The 17,455-nt window shown below is 45.1% G+C and overlaps 2 protein-coding genes across 2 annotated transcripts in view; one reads left to right on the top strand and one right to left on the bottom strand.

Moving 5' to 3' along the window:
* Positions 1-465: 465 nt before the first annotated feature.
* DDX17 (DEAD-box helicase 17) lies at positions 466-15,346 on the top strand. The gene is made up of 11 exons (XM_004700253.2): positions 466-565; positions 2,001-2,134; positions 2,420-2,485; positions 4,236-4,377; positions 4,699-4,859; positions 4,942-5,114; positions 5,526-5,636; positions 5,806-5,867; positions 7,041-7,100; positions 11,049-11,291; positions 12,511-15,346. The coding sequence occupies exons 2-11, from the start codon at positions 2,009-2,011 to the stop codon at positions 13,041-13,043; spliced, it is 1,677 nt and encodes a 558-aa protein (XP_004700310.1). The 5' UTR covers positions 466-565; positions 2,001-2,008; the 3' UTR covers positions 13,044-15,346.
* Positions 15,347-15,996: 650 nt separating this feature from the next.
* The window catches only part of KDELR3 (KDEL endoplasmic reticulum protein retention receptor 3), a 14,439-nt gene continuing 12,980 nt past the window's right edge, over positions 15,997-17,455 (bottom strand). Inside the window, exons 3-4 of the mRNA XM_045290874.1 lie at positions 16,732-16,984; positions 15,997-16,165 (exon numbers count right to left, since the gene is read on the bottom strand). Coding sequence (XP_045146809.1) covers positions 16,125-16,165; positions 16,732-16,984 — 294 coding nt within the window. The 3' untranslated portion in view covers positions 15,997-16,124. The remainder of the gene's footprint in view (positions 16,166-16,731; positions 16,985-17,455) is intronic.

Raw genomic sequence — 17,455 nt, 5'->3', positions numbered from 1 at the left:
ATTGGTTTATTTATATGAAAGTCTTCAAAAAGCTCATAAGGAAAAAAATCTGTTATGTTTACATTTAATTTTTCCATGAGCTTTTTTTAACACACCCCTACCATTGGCACTGTGTGCTATTTGTCTTCCTAAGCTCATGATGTAGCTATTTGCTCAGGAGAAAGTGTAATGGAAGCTGGGCTCCATGCTTTCCTCCTCCCCCTGGGTCTGATCGTGAAACAGGTGACTTAGAAAGAATCAAGTCCCAGAACCTTTCTGTTTGCCCCTGTGCTAAAGAACACTCTGACGGCTGCATCACAGACGCACGGGGTTGGGAGGATGCAGGGAAAGCATGAAAGCACTATTTAAAGTTTCAGATGACAAGTTTTCAGTCTCATTTGTGGCTAGGGAAATGGTTGTTCAGCTGGGTTGAAATCTAAACATCTCCTTTTCAGTATAACTTGTCTTACTTGTTTTCTTCCATAGTATGAGGTTGATGAGCTGCGCCGAAAGAAAGAGATCACAGTGAGAGGGGGTGATGTTTGCCCTAAGCCTGTATTTGCTTTCCATCATGCTAACTTCCCACGTAAGTGTCGTTTAATCCAGGATCCAAATCGTAGCTTTGGGTTCAAAGGTGAATGAATGATGTACTAGGTTGTTGAAAAGTTCTGGCCTAGGCTTTTATTGACAGGCCGGTGCAGACCTTTCATAAGGGTGAGACTGGTAGTACCTGACTTGACCATATAATGCTGAGCGAGACTTTTTTGTAACAATTAAATGTATATATTAATATATATATTGATAACTATAAAAATAAAGGATAAAAACAATTTTTTTTCCTGAAATTAAATATTCCGGCGTTTATAGGGTTCAGACATGTTTGAATTGTGAACAGTTCTGAAAACCCTCTTTTGGTGTTTTAATTTAATTTTTATGTATGTTTAAAAATAGATCTATCTATATATGTGATGTTTCCAATTCCCCAAGACCAACATCTGCTTTGTAAAGATGCTGATTAATAAAAGGCAGTGACAGTATGGGCGGAATGAGGTTTCAGCTGATCGGGGCTGACTTAGAGCGTGCAGCACAGGACTTCTGAGGGAGCTTCCTATGCTTTGGGACTCGGGGTTTTTTAAGAGTATTCGGTGTTAGAAAGTAAATAAGGTTATCTGTGGCAGCAAAGGGGTTTTTTATTGGCATCCAGCACTCTTGAAGCATGCAGTTCAGTTGTTCGGCCATCACCATGACCATCCGCGCTTCTCCCATTGCCGTAACAAACCCAGTGTGTCCTGGGTGTTTTTCCTCCACCTCCACCTGGGAGGAGCATGCCTAGGTTGTGATCAACTTACTAGAGCAAGGTGTTTCTTTTTGAGGGTTTCGCGTTTTCTACAGACTTTGACTCTGCCTTGAAGAAAACTGCAGTGAGACTGTTTCTAAGCTAGGTGGCCCTGAATTTTGTGATCAATAAGGGACTTCTTGATCAATAAGGGATACTCTAGGCCAGCACTTCTCAACCTGTGGATTGCTACCCCTTTGGGGGTCAAACGACCCTTTCACAGGGGTTGCCTAAGACCATCGGAAAACACATAAATGTTTCACAACATATAATTATATATTTTGTGATTAATCACTATGCTGTAATTATGTTTAATTTGTAACAATGAATATAAGTCCTGTATATCAGATATTTATATGACAGTGCATAACAGTAGCAAAATTAGTTATAAAGTAGCAATGATAATAATTTTATGGCTGGGGGTCACCACAACATGAAGCATTAGGAAGGTTGAAAACCACTGATCTGGAGGTGGTGTTGGTGTGTGTGTGTGTGTGTGTGTGTGTGTGTTTTGGGGGTGGGGTAGTGAGTTGGTCAGGAGATAAAGTAAATAAAGAAAAAGCCCAGTTTTCTTTGGAGCGATTTATAAGCTGGGTAAATCTTCCCATCAGTGATCTTAAATATTTTTAAAGGGGTGTTACTACTTTTACCAAAAAAATAATAGCTTGTTTATTCTGCCTTGCAGAGTATGTAATGGATGTTCTGATGGATCAGCATTTTACAGAACCAACTCCGATTCAGTGCCAGGGTTTCCCCTTGGCTCTGAGCGGCCGGGATATGGTAGGCATCGCTCAGACTGGCTCTGGGAAGACATTGGCGGTATGTACTACCTTGTGCTACCCTTTGCTAGATTCTATTTTGCCAGGTAGAGTCTCAAGTTTTGGTAACATTGTAATTCAGATAGTGTGTTGCTGATAATCTTGGCATTTGTAGGTATCTGAAATATGTGGAAGTATTCAGATTTCAAGTTTATGTTGTTCACATATGGGCAATGGTGAATTCTGTTCATTATTTTCCTGTTTACAAATTAGTAATTGCTATGATAAGTTAGAACGATTACAGTAATGACTTAGATAATAATGGTGTCATTTTTGTTCCCCTCAGTATTTGCTGCCTGCAATCGTTCATATTAACCACCAGCCATATTTGGAAAGGGGAGATGGCCCAATTGTAAGTGTTTTGGTTTTTATAATCCCAAGTTACTATCACTTAGTACCTACTGTGTTTTGCACATTGCTTTATATAAAACCTTTTTCCAAAAACTCATTATTAATTGAGAATTACTACATATATAATTCCATAGTTCAGTCATGTCAAGTAGTATTGTACAATTGCTACCACAGTTTCCAAACATTTTTTTCTTCCTGGACTCCTTGACATTGTTTCCCCCTCCCCAGAATCTAATTTTATTCTCACCTTTACCCCATGCTTGGAAGTGGTATTAATCCCCATCATACTGATAGACAAAGTGACGTGAAGTTTATTTAAGTGACTTGCTCAAGGTCACGGCTGAACTAGAGCTCAAAGTAATTGGTCAACTTCTAAGTCCTAATAGGCTTGAGTAGACCTGTTCCTTAGGCTTTCCCAAGCTATAGTCTTTATGGAAGACGGCTATCGCAGCCTTCTCCTGTGGAGTGGCTGATAGGTTCAAACTACTGAGTTGTCAGTAGCACAGCGCTTTGCTTCTAGAGCGCCCGCATTCAAACTAAAGGCTGGCTCAACACTATGCATAGGGTCTTTTGGGAAGATGGGGGCATAAATCCCCCCATCTCCTCTTTTTTAAACTTTGTGAATTAGGTGAAAGTTTACAAAGTTGACTAGAGTTTAGGTTCAGTAATTCGTGCACATTCTGATCTCAGCTCATTTGTTGTCGTCCTCCTTCCATCATTTGTCCCACTTGCTCTCCGTTGATTTCCATTTTGAGTTCTCCTGCTCTGCTAGTCCTGAGCGTTGCCTTAGCGTGAGTGCTGCTCTTTTGATCTTAAGTGCTTGGTCTAACTTGGAGGTGACTCCATTTCAGACCTGAGAGTTAAAAGCCACCATCTTTGGGTTCCATATAACACTGTATTTATGGTATGCTTAGTGTCTTAAGGATTTTCTGTGCACTGAATTCAAGTGCAGTCCTTAATTGCTGGCTGTGTCGGTGAGCTGTTAGGAACACAAGATTGATGATGAGGTCCCTGCCCTGTGGATCTCAGAGTCAGATGGAGGATTTGTGTGTTTGAGGGCTTGGGTTTTGGTTGGATGAGTTTGCACATAGCACAGCACAGACAGTCCTGGGGTTAAGAATAAGGTGTGTCCCTGAATATGTTTAAGAACTTGGAATTAGTGCGTGTGGGTTTTTTAGCCTTTTAATGCAGTCAAGGATTTTCTATCACAAATTCAGGAATTCAAAGCTACCAGCCACTCCGTGGGATAATAGGATTTCTACTCCTGTAAAACGTTACAGTCTCGGAAACCCCCAGGGAATGGCTGTGAGCCAGCATTGACTCGTGGCAGTGAGTTGAGTTTTTAACTATTAGCACACAGGTGGAATGATGCAGGCACCCTCACTTGGTTAACTTCTGGCATTTTGGTTTCTACAATTTTTGTGTGCTATTTCAGTGAATTTCTAGACTATATTACCTAGTTCTAACTATTTGCCTCTCACCAAATCAATAAGTGGGTTTATAGTATTCCCATGGAAAAAATTGTTAATTAGATATTAGTAAGAAACACAGGTAAATAAGAAAATGGCAGAGCTGAAAACTTCCTGGTTTCCAGCTCAAACTCTTTGCCAGGCACATTAGGCCAAAACAAATGATTTTTACATACACAGGGTCTGCCAATCGAAAAGTAATGACTTTTTTGCCTTTGCTTTTGGTTTTTACTTGGACTTGGGATGGGTGTCTCATTTGGCTTGCTTGTTGGTTTGTTGCAGTGTCTGGTTCTGGCTCCCACCCGAGAGCTTGCCCAGCAAGTGCAGCAGGTGGCTGATGACTATGGCAAGTGTTCTCGGTTGAAGAGCACTTGCATTTACGGAGGTGCTCCTAAAGGTCCCCAGATTCGGGACCTGGAGAGAGGTAATGAGAGGATCTTTTAATTTGTCACTAATTCTAATATAGTTTGCTAGTTTCAGTGCATGAAATTGAGGAGGAAAATAGTACTTTTATGGGGGGGGGGCTACTCTTAGCAGCTTCAAAAATCTTTTATCATTTTGATTGAAGAGAGACAGGGCTAGAGATTTTACTCTGGAGGTTTGATGAGAAGCCCTAAGTTCTCCTTACATCGTGCTCTTGCAGGTTCAGGCTCAAACTGAGCTGGTGCTTCTTTGTTGGCTAAGGTTCGGGTGGGTGGGGTGTACTGGAGTATTCTTACTAAGCTAACACTTATCCACCCTATAGGGGTTGAGATCTGCATAGCCACCCCTGGGCGCCTCATTGATTTCCTGGAATCCGGAAAGACAAATCTTCGCCGTTGTACTTACCTTGTGCTGGATGAGGCCGACAGAATGCTTGATATGGGCTTTGAACCCCAGATCCGGAAAATTGTTGACCAAATCAGGGTATGTAAAGCTGACACTTTGTTATCTTGATGTCCCTTTCCTGTGGCAATTCCTTAGCTTAAAACATTACCTCTCTTGATAGCCTGATAGGCAGACTTTGATGTGGAGTGCCACCTGGCCCAAAGAAGTTAGACAGCTCGCTGAGGATTTCCTCCGGGATTACACCCAGATCAACGTGGGTAATCTGGAGCTGAGTGCCAACCACAACATCCTCCAGATTGTGGATGTCTGCATGGAAAGTGAAAAAGACCACAAGTATGGAAGAGAAGTCACTGTATTGGGTTAATGCGGATAAATCTAAGGTCGTCCCTGAAAACCGGAGTCCCCAAACCATGAAAGCTTGGCTAACTTTAACAATCCAGCCGTCCCCTTATAATAGAGTCAGCAGAACGATGTGGTTTAACTCAAGGACTCTGGCTGTAGCGCTGCTGATGAGCAGCGATATGGTTTTGGGTGGCTTAGTTTCTTTACGGCTAATGGAGATAATCAGATGTGCTGTGAGGGTGGTATTGAATGAAGGGTTTCTTACAAATGTAGAGCAGTATCTGAATCATAACACGCTCTATATATTTATTAAACTAATGTAAAAGTAAATTAACCATAGTTTTGAGGTTAATTTCCAATGTATTGTTCTACGTGTAATGTTATTGCTGGTCTTGCTGTCAGATTGATCCAGCTCATGGAGGAAATAATGGCTGAGAAGGAAAATAAGACCATTATATTTGTAGAGACAAAGAGACGCTGTGATGACCTCACTCGAAGGATGCGAAGAGATGGGTGAGTGCCAAACTGTACAACTAGCCCTGGATTTGATAGCTTAGGAGGACGTTTTTAATTAGTATTATGAATGCTATGTTATATGGTGGAACTGTTTTTTTTGTTTTTTTGACCTTAGTTTTCTTTATTTTTAAATCTTCTAAAATGTTGATCACTTTTCTTCGGACAGTTGGCCAGCTATGTGTATCCATGGAGACAAGAGTCAACCAGAAAGAGACTGGGTACTCAATGGTGAGTTTAAAACTATATATTTGTAAGCCCCTGCTCTAGTTCAGGGATCAGAAAATTTCTTTCTTTCTTTTTTGTAATCATTTTATTAGGGGCTCATACAACTCTTATCACACAATCCATACACACATCAGTTGTGTAAAGCGCATTTGTACATTCATTGCCCTCATCATTCTCAAAACATTTCCTCTCCACCTAAACCCCCGGCATTAGGTCCTCATTTTTCCCCTCCCTCCCGGCTCCCCCCCAGAAAATTTATTTCTCTAAAGGGCCAGATATTAAATATTTCCAATTTTGCTTTCTGGATGGTATTACCTGTTGGAGGTATTCAGCTCTTTTGTCAGGAGTGCAGAACCATCCCTTGGCCCTACGTAAGGGGTGGCTTGACTCTGCCAAGAGAGCTGGGTTTTTATGTTTGGCCTGCGATCCATAGTGCATCCCCATCACAAAGTCATGGTTCGATGCATCTGTGTTCCAGTCCTGTTTTTCCTGACGAGTCTGAGTGGGAAGTCCACTGAGATAGACCATATTTAAGACATAATGTGAATTGAACTTTGGGCTAACTGCAAGGTCAGCAGTTTGAAACCACCAGTCACTCTGGGGGAGAAAGACTAGGCTTTCGATTCCCATGAAGCGTTACAGTTTCAGAAGCACAGTCAGTTCTACTCTGTCTTACAGCATTGCTATGAGACAACATTGACTCAGTGGCAGTGGTGGGGGTCGGTTTTGGTTTTGCTTTTGATTTTGCTCCACATTGCCTACACTGGCCTTCCTTCCTTCCCCATGCTTTTAATTTTGGGTATTTCCTTTGGGAGATAGTGTCCATGTTGTTTACCTTTAAGGGAACACAAGCCTAATTTGTGTTAGTTTTGGTTACAAATTTCCACACCATTTTAAATCTGCTTTATGAGTAGTAGTGGTAGAGAAATTTGGGGGAGGGGTTGATTTTTTTTGTCTCTTGCCCCACTGCTAACAGTGAGTATAACAGAGAACTATAAAAGAATGACTGGTCTTTGCAAAGGGGATTGCCTTTTTTTTTTTTTTTTGACACCATTATTTGGAATTTTAACACAATCGGGTGAAAGTTGGGATCTCTGGGAGTGTTTGCCTGATGCTGTTTTCAGACCTGTCTCCCGATTATCAGCTTGGAGTCATGGTAGTGCTCTTGCCTTGCAGAGTTCCGTTCCGGAAAGGCTCCCATCCTCATTGCCACGGACGTCGCCTCCCGAGGGCTAGGTTTGTTTCAACAGGCCTCTATTGGTGGTCCATTCTGTGTGTCTTTTGGGTTAAAGATTTGTTTGTCATTTCAATTTAGAGTTGGATGTTGGATATATGTGTGTTCAGATAAATATTTTAAATTTAGAGAACAATAAGAAAGCGTGATTTCCCCAACAATTTTCTTTTTTTACCCCTTTTTTTTCCTTTTTAAATTTTCAGTCTCTTCCTGCTCCTAACAAACAGGCTTTGGTCTCTAGCAAGGCCTCGGCATGACTGTCAGACCGTCCGAGGGAGAGGAGACATTGCGGTTGTGCAGCCCAACTTCGGGCATTGTTTTGTTTTTCTGGCTGGGTTTTTTAATGAGTGGTTGAATCCAGCTGTTGTGACCTTGTTTCTTTGGTTATTCTTTCTCCCATATCAGTTTCTCCATCTGGACTGGGCATATATGGAGTCCAATGCTAAGAATGCTAATGTATTCTTGAAATTTACTGAGTCTGTACTCTGACTAAATCCACACTGCCCAATCTTACTGGCTGAATAGGGTGGTCACGGGCACTTCGTTTGACTCTCTGTTTGCCCTTACTTGTATTATAAATACATTGACTTCAGTCGGAAGATTTTCTTCTGAAGTTTTCTACCTATTATGACTCAAGATGTAAATGATAATTGAAAAGACTTTGTTAGCCCGTTAATCTCAGCTAATTAGGGCTAAATTTAAAAAAAAAAATCCATCCCAAGGAAATTTTAAAACTGATAGTCATTTAGCAACTTGCCCCGTGAAGTGTAACCAACCCTGCTCTGTTAGCATATTCATCATAAAAAGGACAAAGTATTCAAACTGGACTTAACAAGTGATGCCGCCTTCTACAATGCACTCCTCATTTTCTCCTTCAGAGGTGGTGGCCTGGAGCCATGGCAGAATTGCCCCTGTCTTCTGAGGTCAGGTCTGGGTGTGTGTGGTCAGGACTTGGGCCTGTTGGAGAAGAGGCTGCGGCCTGAAAGCAGCTTCCACACAAGCTCTCAGTAGCGGTGGTTTGAGCAGGCTTGCTATGTGCTGGTAGCTTCTTTGTGCATCTTGCCTAGACAAATTAAACTAGATTTGCTCCATGTCCCCCTTCCCACCCCTTCCCCCATTCCTAAACCGATTCAATTGGCTGTCACGAGAATAATGTAGACTCTTCATCCTGCCCCCCGCTCACCCAGATGTGGGGAGAGGGAAGGTCCCGAGTCTGTTTCTTGTTACTGAACAGCAGTGCTTGCTTTGGGCCCCTTTGTTTGCTGCCGTGTAAAATCAAAAGGAGGGGAAACCCATCCCAATGGCAGAATTCTGACCAAGGTCCTACAAGATACTGGAAAGTGAAGGCGTCTACTTCGTAGACAGGGGTGCGATTTTTAGCTGAGTCACCAGGCCTTTTTTTCACTTCCTGTCCAACGATGGCCTCTTAAATGTTCCCTTCAGGTAAGTTCTTTGATGATTCCCATAATTTATTAAAAGTCATCCTCCGGAAACCACTACTCTGTTTCCAATGAGGTATTTTTCCTTTTTTTTTGTTTTAAATGACACGCTGTTAAACTCAAAAGTATTGAATTTATTTTTTGTTTTGTTTTTTAACAGAAGCTTTGATATCAGCTGCAGCTCACTCAGTACATGGCTGAGGCAAATCTACATTGGCCCGAAGCAGCTCTAGATGAGCCTGTTGGCTAGTCTTAGTCCACCCTCCCCATTAGTGCTTGGAGATGGCAGGCCATGCCGTAGGTCTTTTTGATGGCAGACAAAAAGCTATCACAGGCAGCTGGCCACAACGGGAACATTTCCGTTCTTACCTTGCTCCGGCATCTTCTCTATCGGCAACAAGATAATCTTGTGGCAGTGCACATGCGCCACCAGAGCAGGCTAGACTGGAGCCAAGCAGATCCCTGCACCTGCTCTTATGTGCCCTCCACAGTCCGCTCAGTGTGTGCACACAGCACAGCTCTCTAGTCTGAAGGATTCCAACCCTCTGCTCCCCAGTGAGCCTCTCCTGAGCCCCTTCCCCAGGGTAGTGTTTGAACTGTTGGCACCAGCCCCCTGGTGCTTTCTGCTAGGAAAGCGTGCTCTGGGGGGCCAGTCCGCCCGGCCAGCTTGCTCTGTGGAACTGACTGAGGAGCACTGGCCTCGCCCTGAAGATGAGGCCTCAGGGCCCAATCCCCTGCCCACCCGCGCCCCCCACCCTCCCAACAGACATCTGCCCTTCCTCTGCACACTTTTTTTCCCTTGGTTGCATCAACGACCCTAGCCGGAGACTCACGCTGCCCCCTGTGATAACTGCCTTCTCGTCTTTCTGGTGTGATTCAGGACTTTAGGGTCAGTAACGACTGAGGAGCCTTTATTGTAATAAGAAACAGACACATTGCCCCTTCTTCATGGACCCTTTAACAATAGCGGAATTTTCTTTTTCTTTTTTTTTCTCTTTTTTTTCCAATCATCTCCCCTGTCCCCCTGAAATTAATCCAAGTCTGGGCAATAGATGCAGTCTGACCCTTTGGATGTAACTCAGCATTTTTTTTTTTATTATTAATGATTTTTTTCTACAATCACCCCAATATATCCTTGGGGGAGGCGTTGGAGGACCTGAAATTTTTACCCGAACCCAGGTTCTCCGGCGCTTGGCAACCAAAAGGGGCTACAGAGAAGCATCTAAGCCAGTTCACAGAGCGAGCGTGTGTGGGGACCTCTCACTGCCACGGACCCTTGATGCATGCTCCCCGCGCTCCAGTGGTCCCGTGTCAGAAGGCGGAGTTTTCGAAAGGAGGCCGCCAAAAATAAAAGGCAAAGAGACGGGATCGGCTGCAGCGGTTTCCCAAAGGAGGAGGGAGTGTGCATCGGTCTGGTAACAAACAGAGAATGTTTTTTCATTATTTCTATCACAAAAATCTGTGTTTTATCTAGGATATTTCCTGAATATTCTTTGTAAAATGCAGATTTTTTTTTCTCCACAAAACATTAGGAGTCTTTCTGTTATATTCTTAGGCTTGTATGTTTAAGTAGGTAAAAATATACACTCAGCGGGAAGCATTACACTAACATTTGCATCCTTGAAGCATTAGGAGGTATTTCACTTCCCAACAGTGGACAGAGTATTAAACTTGTGTCTCAGGGTTTCATGGTTCTTCCACTCTGGCCATTTACTTACTGTGTCCCACGTCATGTAGAAAAGAGTCAAAATAGCCTTAGATTGTGCTGAAGCCCCATTTGGCAGAAGCTGGGCTCGGTAGTAGAGTGAAATTTTAGTGTAATGTGCTCTTGTGGTAATGGACTGGAGAGATCCTATGGAGGTTTCAGCACAGGAAAACTCTGTACTACTTTTTGGCTCTGATCAGAGTCTTTAAAACAACAGCAGAAATTAACGAAACTACCCAAGTGTTTACATCTCCTTGAAAATGTAGTCATAAAATAATGCGGAGTCCCGTCCCCCCCCCTTCACATTTGCTCTGTGATTGGTTTAAAGGTAAGTCTGTTATATTACTGATAGATTTTGCCAGGCTTCTCCCAACAGAGTAGAAATTCTTTGGCCGTGTCACTTGACTGGCACAGCTTTGTAAACATTCCCAGTTTCAAATGGGATGGAACTGGAATTTGTTCATCTGGAGACCATTCTTGGTGTGACAGCTCCTGTCTGCATATTGGTTGTAGTACAGAAGAGGCAGGAGTGTGAGTGGCTGGCTGGGTGGGATTCCCAGAGGGTCGTGCCACTGGTGAAGATGCCGCTACCTGTGCATGTCCCAAGAGTCACCAATCAGTCGGTCCTCTTTTACTCTGTTGGGATGAGTCTTCTTTGGTGTCTGTTCAGAGCGGTTACTAACTTTGTCTTCTCTCCTCTTGCTGTCATCTGCATTCGTGCTTCCCACCTGTCGTTGGCATGTCCTTTACCTTCTCTTTCCCTGCCACGTCAACCCACACTCTGTGACTCATCGATGGCTCGGAAGATGTGGAAGATGTCAAGTTTGTGATCAACTATGACTATCCAAACAGCTCTGAAGATTACGTGCACCGCATTGGCCGAACAGCCCGGAGCACTAACAAAGGCACGGCCTATACCTTCTTTACACCGGGGAACCTGAAGCAGGCCAGGGAGCTGATCAAGGTGCTGGAAGAGGCCAATCAGGCTATTAATCCCAAACTGATGCAGCTGGTGGACCATCGTGGAGGCGGCGGCGGAGGGGGTAAGGGTAAGTCCTGGAGTTCTCCAGGTACTGCCAAGGTATCACTTTCTGGCCATGATGGCTTGTTTTTATTTGCAGTGACTATTATTAAAGATGTTTTTTATTGTACAGAACAGTGCCATTAATGATGGGTTTACATAACTTCTTATGTAAATAGGAAACAATGCTCAGGAGCTTATAGTAATGCCCTATTTTTATAACAGAATAATGTAAAGACTGACCCTTGTATTTGTGAGATCCATGGTGAATGATCAAAATTAAGCAGAGTGGGAACACCCTGATGGTATGGTGGTTATGCATTGGGCAGCGATCCGAAAAGTCAGCAGTTCTAAACCACCAATCGGTCTGAGGAGGAAGTCTTTCTCCTCCCGTAAACAGTCACAGAAACCCTCGGGGACAGTTCACCCGTGTCCTATAGGGATGCTCAGAGGCATTGACTCAATGGCAGTGAGTTTGGTTGGTGGTTGGTGGCTGCATCAGAAGGCTCAGTGGCTTCCTCCCAGGGAAGCAGCCTCTTACGATGATAGGACCTGGGGATGGAGCTTGGAGGTGAAACCTGCGTTTGATATGAAATGAGAAGGGGTCGTTGGAGAGTTCGTGGGAAAGTGGAACTTAAAAGCTAATGAATGGCATTTTACCACAGACTTTCTAGAGCTGCCTCATAAAGTAGGATCTGGGCCTTGATTCCTGGTTGGGTAGTTTTTACTTCATGTTTGCTTCCTGTCCAAGCTTGTATCTTGAAGCTGCATGACAGCCATACCTGAGAAGGTAGTGAAAATGGGCTGTGTAAACCTAAGAGCTCATGCTGTTTGCCCAAGTTCGTGAGGCGATTCTGATGAAGATAGGCTCATAAAGCAGATGTTTGCGAGCTAGTGCGCACAGAGTGATGCAGTGGGTTCAGCATTTGGGCAGCTAACTGAGGTTGGCCGTCGAGGCCTACCAGCTGCTCTGCGGAGAAAGATGCAACGGCGCATGCCTGAACAGCAGCCTAAGCTTATGGCTTGGGGACAAGTGGTTAATACGCAAATTTCTGCTCGCTAATCTCAGATAGGCTCATATACCCAGTTAAAGAATCCAGTTACGGACTCGGGCTTTCCGCATGCTTTCCGCTGGCTGCCTAAAGATCAGGAAAGAACGTTGTATGCTTTTTGTGTACTCTAGAGTTTTTGAATTATAGTTATGTTTGGATCACAGATCTGGCACTAAAATGTGTTTTTCCCATCAGGAGGCCGTTCTCGATACCGGACCGCTTCTTCAGCTAACAATCCCAACCTGATGTATCAGGATGAGTGTGACCGGAGGCTTCGAGGAGTCAAGGATAGTGGTCGGAGAGACTCTACAAGTTACCGGGATCGAAGTGAAACCGATCGGGCTGGTTATGCTAATGGCAGTAGTTATGGGAGTCCGAATTCCACCTTTGGAGCACAAGCTGGCCAATATACCTATGGTCAAGGCACCTACGGGGCGGCTGCCTATGGCACCACTGGCTATACTACGGCTCAGGAATATGGCGCTGGCACCTATGGGGCTGCCGCCGCAGCCGCAGCCGCAGTCGCTGCTGCCGCCACCACAGGGAGAAGTACCCAGAGCTCAAGCCAGCAGTTTAGTGGGATTGGCCGCACTGGGCAGCAGCCACAGCCGCTGATGTCACAACAGTTTGCACAGCCTCCAGGAGCTACCAGTATGATAGGTTACATGGGGCAGACCGCCTACCAATACCCCCCTCCTCCTCCTCCCCCTCCTCCCTCACGTAAATGAAGCCACTCACAGGGTGTGAAGGGGGCATACTTGCAAAGTTAAAGGAACGCTGTCTTTACCTCTCCCTCCCCCCTTCCCATCTCTCCCCCTTTATCTTTTTTCTGTTCCCACCATTGTGAGTGGTCTTTCCTGCAGATTAGTTAGAATTCACTGCCAGGTATCTTCTGCCCGCTAAGACCATCCAGTCCGTGCTAACAGATTTTGTAAAAGAAAGATATATATATAGCTGGCTGGAAGAGATGGCCTTTTCCCAGCTTTTTGCATGTTGAGGATATTTGAGCAGATATTTTTCATTTTAAAAGAAAAAAGATGTTAGTCCCTTTTGTGGGAGCCCAGTTTTTGTTGTCTGGAGGGTGGGATAGGGTGATGGACTGGTTTGATCCATTGAAGATTATGGCATCTGGGCTTTCTGTCACTCCAACTGCTGCGTTAGAAGAGCAAGAGAGGTGTCCTGCCCTCATTTCCCACAATGCCATCTCCTTCTATTGGGAGCTGGTGCCTCAAGCCAGACGACTTTGAAGACGGTGCTTCGTCTTTGTCCTTTGCGCTGATGGCTTCTACCATTCATTCAGCAGTTTTTAAATTCCTGATTTGTCTCCTTTACTCTCCTCCTCTACCCAATTTACTTGAAAAAGATCTCTTTTAGTGTCAGGTTAGAAATGGAATTGTTGGTTCCAAGGTTTTAAGTGTGTTTTGCTTTTTTAATTAAAAACCACAAGTGTTTACTGCAGTGGTCAAGCTTGCATTCAGCCTCTGGGTGGGAGCTCCCTAGTCTCCTCCCCTCACATATAGCCAGGGACCATCTATGAAGTGCATTGGCCAGCCAGACAGTTGCTGGGAGCAGGGATGCTCAGCTCACCGGAAGCTTGCATCACTAACCGCTTGTCCGTGCATTCATTGGCAGTGTAAAAGCACCTTTAACAATAAACCAGGCACTCAGAGTGGGCAGGTTTTTCTTTCTAATCTCAGTATTTGTCAAGCTAGAGTGAAAGCAAGTCTTTATCAGCTACTCAGCCCTTTGGCGTTGTTAACCTTGACCAAGGACTCACCAGGGTTTGGGAACTCGCTTCTCTTCATACCCTCCTCCTCTGCTGTGCTAATAGCCACTGGATGCAAACTGTGCTCAGCATCCTTGTGCACTCGGCTTTTTGCAGGTAGGTAGAGCTTCAGAGAGTTAGTGCCTAAGGTTAAGAGTTGCTTCACTTTACCTCCACCGGAAGGTAGGTGGATTTGTCCCCCACTCTGTAGTCATCCTCCTTTCTTGGGCACGCAGTTTTATTTCTGCTCTTGTGTTCACCGTAACAGGACCGCGAGGGCAGACAGGCCCCGTGAGAGAACTACTGGTTTGGGTTTGGGTCTTTGTTTTCCTTTTTTCTCAGTGTTTCCCACAGTGTAGTCACAAGGAGGATGCTCCACTGTGTGGCTCAGCTGCGGCCTAAGAGTGCCGGTTTATAAGCTCAAAACTTCCCTAAATAGTGGCGGGGTTTTTTGTTTTTCTCTCCCCCCTTTTAAAATTCTTTAGGGAGAAAGGGGATGGTTTCTGAGGGTTCTGAGCATTGGCTGAATGGCCAGCTTACAGGTAGGTTGTAACGTGCATGGAAGAGCTTGGACACCAGCCCCTGACTCCCTCCCTCCATGTTGTCTCCCCCTCCTCTGGAGGACGGTAGGCACAGGGAGAATGGGACAAAATGCCGTGCTTTCAAACCAAAGCTGCAAACTCCCAGCCCTGCCCCAAATTAATTTGTAGATCTTAAGCACTGACCCGTCCATTAATGGACATTTCTCTCCAATCAAAATGTTACCTACCCAGAGGTCCTACAGGTGCCACCAGGTGGGCACGCTACCCCCCTTGCAACAGCTCTTAAAAGCAACCATTAGGGAAGAATGATCTTTGGGCAAGCAAGTGCTATTTGCACTCCCCTTTTACGACCAAGGACATTGTCCTAAAATCAGAATGACAGCCAGTTGCTAGTATTGTGGCCCGAGCAGTGAAACCTAGCAGAGTCCTCTCGTGTCACTGTGCCCTCTGTGCAAATGGCGAAGCCCTGGTGGGGGTTGGCTGAGCTGTGAGGACTTCTCATCTGAAAGGTTGGTGGCTTTTCTGGGGATCAGTGCGTGCTCCTTGTCCTTGCTGGTCTCTGAACACATTCCGGTTGCATTGAGACTTGAATTGGAAGATCGCTAGATTGTGTTATTCAGGCGCAGGATGCTAAGAGCTATGTTACTATTCTTAGTTTGTAAATTGTCCTTTTGATACCATCTTGTTTTCTTTTGTAGGTATAAATAAAAACAGTTGACAATAACTTCTGAACCTTTCATTGCTTAAACATTCTTTGCCAAAGAGTTGAATTCCAGAAGAAATGGTTGTCCCTTAACAATATTGTTGAAGACGTTAGACTAACCCCTGAAGGACCGAGTGGTATTGATGGATACCTAGGTAGTGATGGGCTTGGCTCTCTGCCTCAGCAGACAGACAGTGATAATGGTGCCTACTTAGGTTGTGTTTTGTATGGGCCCGTTCTGGGTGTCTGCTGCTAGTATCGTGAACTGTGCTGTGAAGGGTGGGAAGTGACACCGCTCCCTCCACTGAGGCCATAACTTGGGACTGCCACTCTGCGCCCGTCGGGCTCCCCTACAGGCATCTTGGCAGCACTCCCTTTAAGTTTGTTCTTGTAATCTAGGAAGTAAAACTTTGCGGAAAAGAAGCTCTTCCCTTTGGGCTGCCAGCTTCAGTTTGGGGGGTGCTGGCATGTGACTGACTGCGCTAAGACTCACCACAAGGCCCTTCCAGAGCAATGGTTGCAGTAAGCGCCTTAGGCCTTGCTGCTGCTGCTGCTGAAGTTCTTTCAAGGCAGCATGTTTGGTGATCCCTTTGTTGCGTCTCTAGGAGGCTTACCGGGGGGATGTATTGATAAGAGCCTCTTAAGAGCAAGTACTTGGCTGAACTCCCACATTTAAAATTTTTCTGGTTTTAATTTTAACATATGGGGCCCAGTTGTGCAAAGTTGCCAAGGGAACGTTTGAAAATGGCTTCTTCCATGTCCTTGTTGAGGGGTGGAGGTGGAACATCTTTGAGGCTTCTCAAATTGGCATTGGGAGACTTAACTTCTTTCCTTTAAGAACTGGAAGAAAACGGAGATGCAATTAGAATTCAGACTGACTGAATTGCCTTCTAAGCTGATGGACAATCAGTATATTCCTAATGACCAGCTTGTAGTGGGTGTCATGGGTGTTGAAGATCAAGAGGGAACCCTAGGCTCCACCCCACGCCCGACAGCTCTGACTTCCCCGCTGATGACCTCTCGGGCATGATTGCTGTGATCTGGCTGGAACCTGCCCTACAAGAGTAGCTGGCACCCATCGCTGCCCTGCAGTCACTGTCCTTGTGACGTCGCTCCAAACTGGTTCCTGCACTGGAACACCTATATAAGATACTCTCGGATGTGTGTCTCGTTTGCCTAAGCCTTCTAGAGTGGGGTCAGTGCCACCTCGTGACTTCTTGTACTCGGCTCTTGTACAATGCTGCCTGGCCACCATTCTTCATGGCGTTGAATGTCACCTGAAAATCTCTTCCCCCTTACCTGTCGGGATGGCTCACCAGGGTGCCTTGTTCATATTTCTTCACACATTTATTGCCTAAATGACTTAAGTCTTTGATCATGTGCCAGCAATACCTTATAGCACCCACCTTTGGTCACGTACAAGTAGAAGAAGTCACAGTAGAAGATGGTTTGTACTACTCCAGACACCACAGCGATTTGGTCATAGAAATTCTCCGTCTGGTACCGCCAGATCCAGTTCGCCAGGTATAGTGCCCGGTACAGACCCAGGAAGAACAGGTAGTGAGTGGTAATGGTCTCGGCCTCCCCAGTCTTGCTGATCATGAAGAGCTGGGGTAGGATAGCCACCGATTCCAGGTAGATCGAGAAGGTCCAGAGGATCTGAGCCAAAGAAGGGCGGTCAGACAGGCCGACTGCAAAGTTGTATCAAGAAAGCTGTGTACTCGGAGAACAAAGTTCAGCGTGCACAGAAATCACGCTTTAACTTGGAGCAAAATAAATAGTGGATACAGCAGGGACGTTTCTATAGAATTCACTTCCCTAGTTAACATCAGAGATTGTTTGAACTCCAAAAGGAGATCATGAACGCCAGCATCAGAATCCTCCCCCACCCCAAAAAGTGCTTGTTAACAACCCTTGCCTGGCCCAGACACGGCATTCAAATCTCTGAACCGTTACTGCACTCGGCCTCTGCTTATCTGTGGGACGTCGGGTCTCCACAGCCAAGGGGCTGCTGAGAGGCCGCTTTAAGTGGAGCCCTGTGAAGAGCTGGTTGGCAATTTCTTGGAAACTTGCCCTGGAACAATACACGTGTATGACAGATGGTTCATGGGACCATGGTTGGGACAGTAG

This window comes from Echinops telfairi, unplaced genomic scaffold, assembly GCF_000313985.2.
Source record: "Echinops telfairi isolate 266 unplaced genomic scaffold, ASM31398v2 ScPeMD7_2;HRSCAF=8, whole genome shotgun sequence".
Classification (NCBI taxonomy): Eukaryota; Metazoa; Chordata; class Mammalia; order Afrosoricida; family Tenrecidae; genus Echinops; species Echinops telfairi.
This window is presented reverse-complemented; position numbering and strand designations above follow the sequence as displayed.

Excerpts from the sequence above, each read along its gene's own strand:
- DDX17 (XM_004700253.2), top strand. The coding sequence starts at position 2,009 with ATGGATGTTCTGATGGATCAGCATTTTACAGAACCAACTCCGATTCAG. Across the intron at positions 5,115-5,525 it reads GAAAGTGAAAAAGACCACAA|ATTGATCCAGCTCATGGAGG; the intron begins GTATGGAAGAGA and ends TCTTGCTGTCAG. Across the intron at positions 5,868-7,040 it reads AAGAGACTGGGTACTCAATG|AGTTCCGTTCCGGAAAGGCT; the intron begins GTGAGTTTAAAA and ends CTTGCCTTGCAG.